A 9,533-nucleotide genomic window follows, 5' to 3' on the forward strand; every position below is an offset into this window, starting at 1 on the left:
ATATATTTGATCTTTTAATTACTAATAATTATAATTTGAACATATATGTATACTTAAAAATTTTAATGAATTTTATAATGTTATTGCTTCATTTATTTATATAAAATTATAATTAAAATTTATATAAAATTATAATTAAAATTAAAATTTATATAAAATTATAATTAAAATTAAAATTTGCACTTGAAAAAAGAATTTCTTTAAAAATTAATCTAATTTAAATTCCTACTATGAAAAATCAAGATGTTATCATATATACGAAATATAATTACTTCTTAAACATAGTTATTTTTTAAGAAAAGTAAAAATATAAACAATTTATAGTTTACTAAGTATAATTATTTCTATTTCTAATAGTATCTATTATATCAGTTGAAACAAATAACAACATGTATTTCCAAATATTCAGACTCATCTGTGCAATACTAATTTATACTATAACTAATCACTAAGTGCAGTCTGAATAAAAGAAATAATATGCCATGGCACACAAGTTTTATAACAGTCAAATATTTCATAGTTTCATAGTTTTATTTTATAACTAAATTTTATTATAAGCCTAATATTTTGTAATTTACATATTGAAATATATAATTTCTCACTTAGTCTTTTTTTTTATAATATGAGAACTGTACATCCATTTTGCAAATTCTCAAATTAATAATAAAATGTATAATAAAATTGTAATTTTGTCAATAAAATATTAATGTTAAAAATCACATAATTAAATATTTAATAATGAATAAAATATAAAAATTATTAATACATTATTATATATTATATAATTGCATTAAATTTCAAAATGAATCATTTTTTTGTAATTGCATATTTGTGCGTTTATTATATATACTATTTTTTATTTGCAGTGTTATATAAGCAGTTTTGTACTACCAAAATTGCAAATGTATAAAGCATATATAAAAAAATGTGTATTCAATAAACAATTTTTGCATACATGAGATAAATTCTAAAACGTAATATTTTATATATACTAATTACAATTACATATACAATACAAATTGATTACATACAATAATACATAAATTTTGCAAAAATTTTTTCGAATAATATCTATAACAAAATTAACATCGGCATTGCTTTATACATGTAATTCAAATGAAATTTTATTAAATAAAATTTCATTAAATAAAAAATAAAATCTGTATAAAACAAAATTTTTACTATTACTAATATGATATTTTGTATATAATAAAAATAATAAGCTATTCAATTTTATGAAATATTAAATATTTAATTCTATATTTTATGTATGTTGTAAAAATTCAATATTTGTGTTCTTATTTACATTTTTAAAAAAAATCATATCAAGTTAATATGTAAATATGATAAAATATTACTCCCTGTTAGAAATTTATCACAAGAAAATTATATAAAGAAGATATGCGTACAATATAAAACAAAAATTTGTTTAATTATTAAAAATACTTTCTTGTTAAGTACATAGTCCATAAAATTTTATTAATTAAAATGAGGAGATATAAATATTTCACATGCATTTAAATAATCTTATTATATAAAACCTTGTTTTTTATTTTTAATTTAATTTTTTATAAGACATAATTTATAAATTTATAAAAAAAAATTATATAAAAGTTTAAATATTAAAATTTGTTTACATTTGTGATATGTGCATATGTGCACGTGTAATACATTATATTATAAACCTCCTCCTTCAATTAATAATAATTGAATAAATATAGAATTGTTAGCTCCATCTTCTTTACATAATACATATATATATATATATATATAGAATAAATTATACAAATATATACAAATTAAGCTCTACACATTTAACATATTTTAATATACAAATCATCGAATTCTTACGAAATATGTACATATACAGAATGTTATTAAATACTCATAGAATATCTTTGAAAAATCGATTTTGGATAAATAATCAATTACCAGGATAAATATAAAACTTGATTTTTAAAAATATTGATTGAAGTTTATTTTTCGAGTAATTTATAAACGATTTAAAATTAATTAATTGAATCATATCGAATCATATTATATTATATCATATTAAATTTTTATATCAACTTTCATATTTTTTTAGTATTTAGAATTTATTCTCCAAAGATTCCATATATTTAATAATACTCTGTACATGTATAAATGCCCCTTTAGGTGCTTGACACCAAAATATACTACATTTAACTAGATTTAAATGTATAATAATAAATATATATATATATAATATTCTTAATTGTATATCAATATAGATTATTATAAATCTTGCAACTAGGAAAATTTTAATATATATATCTTTCATAGAAATAAAATATCTAAATAGTATTTTTTTGCATCTTATTGTTTCTGTTTATATATAAAATTTCAATTGACACAATTATTTAAAAAAGACAGAATATGTATTAAATATACGAAAATGGCAGTGAATTAATTCTAAGAAATAGGCCATGAGTAATATTTTTACATTAATTAAAGAGAGCAATGTATGTCATTTTAAAATGTTTTTTAAATTAAATATTTTTAATAATATTTTAGAGTAATATTTTTGTATTCTTTTATTCTATTAAAAAAAAATAGAAAAATCTTAGTTATTTCTTATTTATAATTTAAAAAAAAATAAAATTAATAGTATATCATGATATATCAGCAATATATAAAAAAAAATAAATTTGATTATAAGAAATTTAAGTAAATATATAATAATAATCTTACTTACGATTGTAATGACATTCATTTATTCATTATTTATAATGAAATTGCTTTAGTGTATGCAAATTAATCATGGGTTAATGTGACCCAATTTGTACCATTCACTTATATAAAAAAAATGCATAGAAAATAAAGCTAATTTAATTGCAGGTGATTTCATTTTAATAGTTTTTTATTTTAAGTTGTATGATTATTAGCACCACTGATAGCACTAAATAAAGCAGCGCTGTTACGTTTAAAATTTCCAATTTGTTCATCAGGCCAAATAGGTTCTCCAAGTAATGAAGATAAATTTTGACAAAGTTTTTGATAATTTTCACGTAATACTTCTTGATATTCATGTTGATCAGATGTAATTAGTTTGCTATTTATTTGAAGAGCAGTATAACATATTTTAACAAATTCTCTGGAAAAATTGCATAATACAAAATTATAATTTAATAATCAAAAATCAATATGGGATATTTAAAGAAATAATTTCATATATATGTATATTTCATAAGATTTTTTAAAAAATATACCTGAAGATATCTTTTAATTCTTCAACTTTATCATCTGGATATTGTGGAGATAGAGCAGGATCTAAAAATGCAGAAGCATATGCAAGTGGTCCAGCATTCACAGTAACGCATATACTTCCTTGTAATCTTAATTGTAATTTTTTTACATCTGTTGGACCTATAAGAGCTACATCTTCTAATTCTTGGACACGTTGTCGCATTTCATCTAAAGCAACTTCAATTGGACTCAGTTCCATTATTCGTTTTTCAACTACTAAAATACGTTTTTTAATATATGGGAAAGAATATTGTGCTAAAATCATACAATATAAATTAAAGTATATATTTATAAATAAAACCATAAATAAAATTGAGATAAACCTACTTGTAAGAATTGTTCTACGTTTCCATTGCTCTTCTGGACTACCTCTTGGTTTTCCTTCTTTAGTAAATGGAGTTTCAAACATAAAACATAATACATTATGATTCTGTTCAAATTCTGTTTGCCGAATTTCTAATTCATATTTTTCAAAATAAGGTGTGACATGCGTCACTTGAATATACGCTATTTTTGAATCTAATTCACTCATATCAATAGGTATAGAATCCATTATCATTTTAACATTTTCCGAGCCAAATTTTTCAGAATATAAATGATGAAGACGTTCTGAAATTTCTGATAAAGATGTAACTTTAGGTTCTTTATAAATATATTCTTGTCCATTTTCATCCTCAAAATATGCCTGAAAAATATAATTATTACAAATTATATATTAAAAAGAGTATTATCAGATATTAATACTTACTGAACCAAAAAATGCAACTCTATAAAATCTTCCAAGAAGTCTTTTTCCGGATTTTGTAACTTCAACAATTTTATTACATGCTTGTGCCAAATGAGAATAACAATTTGCTAATGCTTCATAATTTCGTTTCTCTTCATACATAGGAACTATTAATCTGTATAAATGTCCAAGAAGTTCAAAACGTTCTGCTTTTTCCAACATCTCAGCACAAATTTCCAATTGTTCAAGAAGTATACATTCGTTATAATGAATATCTTGTACACCTAAAATAATTCCATCATATATGTTTATGAAATTTTATTTTCAAGAGATATAATTTTTATTTCTAAGTAATTTTATAACATTTATATTAATTAAGAGAAATTTAAAAATTAATCTAAATTTCTAATTAATAAATATATACATTAAAAAATACGAAAATAAAAAAGGGAATTAAAAATAATAAAAACATAAAATATAATACAAATACATATAAAACATACAAATCTCACCAGCATCAAGTTTAAGACTGCATTCATCTCTAGAAATATTTTTAGAAATCTTATCAAAAGCTTCGGCTCCCCATGTATGAACTTTTCTTAATTTCAAATATTCAGCTATTAATGCAGCAATATGTAATTGACAAAAAGCAGCCTAAGAAAATAATGAGAATATAATATCATAAATATTTTTTCATTTAAAAATTATATTTAATAAAATTTTAAAATATACCTCTGAAAAATTTCCATCTCTTGCATGATTTCTAGCCATGGTTTCTAACCATGTATGTCTCAATTCAGGTGTACTAGCATAAGAATTAGCCAAACTATGTTGTAAATCTACTAACATTTCAGGATCATTGTTATGTTCTCTCATTTGAGCTGTGGCCATTAAAACCGTTCTAATTCTTTTATTAAGATCTTTAACTTCAACTGGAAAACCAGTACCTTTCATTACTTTATCAGATGAAGCATAACTATTTATTAATGATAATGATTCTTGAAATCTTGAATTATTTAATCCAATAACATTTCCAAGCATTTGAGAAACAGATATTATTACCTTTTTATAAATATAATGTATTAATATTTAAATATAATTATAATTAATCCAATATAAAAATAAAAATCATCTTTTTGATCTTTTCTTACTTGCAAATGAACTCTAGTTAATCCTTTTCTACTAGTGAATTCAAAATTGCTTCTCATAAGAAGATAAAGTAAAGCACAAGATTCCTGCCTGATAGAACTTAACTTACTATTACAACAACGCAATAATTCATAACATAAACGACCGCATAAAATTGCATTGCCTATAAGAATAATAAAATAATAATCACTCAATTAAAATTATTAAATATTAATTGTTTTTTATCTCAAAAAAATTCCATCTAATTAAACTTATACCTTGAAACAGAATTATAGAATAATTATTCAAAAAAGCTCTGAAACTAGCAAAAACATGACGTAATAAAGTTTCAGATTGTCCAACTTGCAAAAATGATAAATATATGTTAAATACTTTTTGCATAATGGGATTGTCACCATCTGTTGCTAAAAGTACATCCTATAAAAGAAGTATAAAAAAATATTAAATAATATAAAATATAAAAATATAAAATATATTTAAAATATAAAAAATGTGATATACAATCATAACATATCAAATCTAAAATCTAATTTTTTACAATTATTTTATACCTTAAAATGAATACAAAATAATCCTAAACAATCCAATGCAATGAGACCAACTTCTGTTGCCATATTCGCTTCTAATAAAACTTGATGCATCTTTCCACTATCATTTTCAACAAGATTTTCTCTTACAGTAGTATTATGTGGTTGCAAAGTACTAGTAGTAGGTCCTTCATTAGAAAAATCAGGAGGTGCCATTCTAGCTGGTAATGTCATTGCTTTCACTGTTCGAGGTTTCCCAGAATTATTTATCATATTTGTAGCTATTTGTCTTTTACCAATATATTTAAAATGATGAAGACTCATTCTAAAATTAAAACTTAATATATAATAATATATAATATATAATAAATAATTTAAATAATTATATATGATATAATATAAATAATATATATAATATATATAATAATATATATAATAATATAATATAAATAATTTAATATATATATATAAAATATATCAAAAATAGTTTTTATATTTAATTTAATATTAACTTACTCTATTATTGTAAAAAAACTTAAAATTTCACAATCACTGCATTGTTGCCACCAAGCAATAACTTGATGATCACCCAAATATTTTATCACAAATAAAAAACAAAGTAAAATATCTTTAACTTCTGATGACTGCAATTTATCGCATCTAGGTGATGATTGAGTAACACTTAAAGAACGAGAATGTCTCTTTTTTTCGCTAGTACCATTTTCAATTGGCTCGCGAATAATAGTAGTTTCTTGAGATATATTAGATTGAGAAGCACCAGATATTGTTGATGTATCTGATTCTATACTAGTGCAAGAATATCCATTAACTAAACCTTGACCTGCTATGGCTGCGAAGTATGTAGAATCTCGTAGATGCATAGATGCTCTTATCGGAGATTGAGTCTCCAAATGTAACGTAAGCCTATATATATTTTTTTATATAAATTTAATTTTTTTCACTTGCATATTTTTCAAACAAAATAACACTATCAAATTCACTTTAAGTATACCTATGAATTGATTTTGGAGTTCCAGTGGTTGTAGCATTACTTGCAGTATCTTTATTTGCCAAAAATGAACTACTAGTTGATATTCTATTGGCACCATTTTGTTTAATTTCTGTTTTACTGTTATCATGTATAGATTGTAATCGATGTAGATTTTCTAGTACAATACCTAACCATGGTATATAAATGGATGCTATTCTACTTAATTGACCCTATGATAATAAAATCATATTATTTTCGAATTATATTTAAATAATATTAGTATTTAAAAAATGCTAATCATATTAAAATATAACTTATAAAAACATAAAAAAATAAATAAAAATAGTTTACCTTATTTTGATATCTCTCATCAAGTTCATGCTTTGCCATTAAATCTCTTAATGTAGCTATTGCTACTTTACGAATTTGCATAATTTCATTTAAAGATGTTCTAACTTCTTGCATTAAAAGTCCAACTAAGAAATGATGTTTGCAGAAATCTTCAGATAAACAATATTCACTTATCAAATCTGTAAGAAATATTTAAAATTAATTTATTTGATATATTGTAATCTTAAATAGTATGAGAATAAAAAAATATGCACATACAAGGGCCACCTAATTATATTGAAGATAATAAATAAAATTAAAATAACTTAAATGAAATTTTTTTTTTAATTTATTATAAATTATTAATTATTTTATAGACACTTATTATTTAAATGAAAAAAAAATTTATTTTATAAAATTGTTCATCATTTAATAATATTAATATTTCATTAATTATAATTGCAATCTTATTTGCAAATTCATGCATTTCTTTTGCATTAAAATGTTTTTAAGTAATAAATATTAAGATAAAAATATAAAATTTTACATAAAAAAATATGATAATTATCTAATAATCAATATAAAATAAATTTATGTAAATCTATCTTATTATATTATATATTGCAAAATTATACAATATTTTATAAATTTCATTTTACAATTTTCAGTGCATTTTAATATAATATAATGAAACAGTCTTGCATAGCAATAAATAAGAATGAAATTATTTTCTAAACATCTACTGATTCATAGTGATTAATAACGAGATAATTCTGTGCAACTCCCATTCACTAGCTACAATAACAATAAACAGGGAGTGTATGACTTAACATACCATCACATTCTGGATCACTCTCTGTATCTTCTAAATAAAGCATAAAATGATTATATTATATAATTTTAAATATCAAATATAATACAATATTAATTAATTTTACCTCTGGAAGTAATTCGTGATTGCATCATTGGTAAATTAAATGATATATAATGTTCATGTGAACAGATTATTTGTAAAAATGTAAATTTAAAATCATGTAATGTACGTTGATCACCAGGAGAGAAATTATCCATATATAAATTTATTAAATAGAAAACAAATCCACGATCCATAAATGTAAGACATCTCTATTGTAAACAAATAATATATATATATATATATTATTTATAAATATATATTATAATAAAATAATAAAATATTATTGTTAATAATTTAAAAAAATAAGATGATATAATATTTAGATTAATAAATTGATTTTACTTTTTTTTTTATTTATTGCATTTACTTACCTTTAAGAATTGTGCAAGACTTTTATTCAATTCATGAGTTTCAACTGGCATTTCTTTATATTTATTCATAAGATAAGGCATAATAACTTCCACTAAATTTCGAATTTTTTCATGATATTCTTTAGAAAATCTTTCATTTCTATGCATCTATAAAATAATTGAATTATTAATTGAATTAAATTATAATTATAATTATAATTATATAAATTATAATTATTTCATTCCAAATTATATTTTATATATATTGCAAAATTTTATTATTACTTTTATTCTTCCTGTTGATAACAAATGCTGTGCCATACTTTTAATCATTATTTCAAAAAAGAAATTAGAGTGATGCATAAATTTATTTACTACTAAAAAATCAGTATTGTTTAGTTGCAATAATGTAGGAAGATGTTTTCCTAATTGTTCATGAACTGTTAAAATGCAGTTTCCTTGAGAAGGTGGTACAAAAACAAACTGTAAAATATATTAATGTAAAATAATTAATATAAAATAATTAAAATAATTTTTTAATAAAATGAATTTTATTATATTACATAACAATGTTTACCTTGATATAAGCTTGAAGTGTTTCTTTTCTACCAGCTTCATGTACCATATTTATAAAATGTATTAAAACTCTTATAATATATAAACCAACTTCTTCATTTGTTGTAGAAATTAATAAAGTAAATAATTGATTTAAAATAGTAGGAAGAAATGTAATAACAGTAACTAACTGTACAGCATGAGCAGCTTTTAATATTTTGCAGGTTTCTGAATCTGCTGGTACTGCTCCTAATTTTGTATCTAAGATACGTTCCATGTGAGCAAATAAATTATGCAAATGTACATCACGGGTAAATACTGTTGAAATCAACTGAAATGCTACTGTAAATACTGGCCGTTGGGAATCAACCCATATAATTTCCGGTCCCGCATTCTAGAATAACAATTATATTTTTTAAATTTTAGAAATAATAATTGCAAATAATTATTACATTCTATTATTTTTTCATATTGATAAAACAAAAATATTTACCCCTTTGCCTAACCCAAGAGGTTGTATTGAAAGATAACCTGGTGGCAAATGTGTTGCTACAGGTAGTGTTTGTACATTCATATCCATATCTACATTTAATCTATATAAAATGTATATATGATTATTATATATATATATATATATATATATATATATATATATATTATATGGAATATATATGATATATATAATATATATGAAATATATATGATATAATCAAAATAGTTT

General features: G+C 21.3%; 1 protein-coding gene across 4 annotated transcripts in view; it reads right to left on the reverse strand.

The window, feature by feature from the left end:
* Positions 1 to 2,848: 2,848 nt before the first annotated feature.
* LOC102670670 (dedicator of cytokinesis protein 9) overlaps positions 2,849 to 9,533 on the reverse strand; it is an 11,721-nt gene continuing 5,036 nt past the window's right edge. Inside the window, exons 12-29 of one of the 4 annotated variants that reach the window (XM_006616041.2) lie at positions 9,306 to 9,405; positions 8,835 to 9,206; positions 8,543 to 8,740; positions 8,279 to 8,425; positions 7,930 to 8,116; positions 7,827 to 7,856; positions 7,013 to 7,191; positions 6,683 to 6,891; positions 6,187 to 6,594; positions 5,695 to 5,995; positions 5,401 to 5,560; positions 5,146 to 5,306; positions 4,727 to 5,056; positions 4,507 to 4,648; positions 4,016 to 4,278; positions 3,595 to 3,952; positions 3,231 to 3,522; positions 2,849 to 3,115 (exon numbers count right to left, since the gene is read on the reverse strand). In XM_006616041.2, coding sequence (XP_006616104.1) covers positions 2,887 to 3,115; positions 3,231 to 3,522; positions 3,595 to 3,952; positions 4,016 to 4,278; positions 4,507 to 4,648; positions 4,727 to 5,056; positions 5,146 to 5,306; positions 5,401 to 5,560; positions 5,695 to 5,995; positions 6,187 to 6,594; positions 6,683 to 6,891; positions 7,013 to 7,191; positions 7,827 to 7,856; positions 7,930 to 8,116; positions 8,279 to 8,425; positions 8,543 to 8,740; positions 8,835 to 9,206; positions 9,306 to 9,405 — 4,066 coding nt within the window. In that variant the 3' untranslated portion in view covers positions 2,849 to 2,886. Of the gene's footprint in view, positions 3,116 to 3,230; positions 3,523 to 3,594; positions 3,953 to 4,015; positions 4,279 to 4,497; positions 4,649 to 4,726; positions 5,057 to 5,145; positions 5,307 to 5,400; positions 5,561 to 5,694; positions 5,996 to 6,186; positions 6,595 to 6,682; positions 6,892 to 7,012; positions 7,192 to 7,826; positions 7,857 to 7,929; positions 8,117 to 8,278; positions 8,426 to 8,542; positions 8,741 to 8,834; positions 9,207 to 9,305; positions 9,406 to 9,533 lie in introns of all 4 variants that reach the window. The other 3 variants (XM_006616040.2, XM_006616042.2, XM_006616043.2) reach the window with 3 other exon arrangements.

The sequence above is a fragment of the Apis dorsata genome, unplaced genomic scaffold (assembly GCF_000469605.1).
Source record: "Apis dorsata unplaced genomic scaffold, Apis dorsata 1.3 scaffold_249, whole genome shotgun sequence".
NCBI classification, from domain to species: Eukaryota; Metazoa; Arthropoda; class Insecta; order Hymenoptera; family Apidae; genus Apis; species Apis dorsata.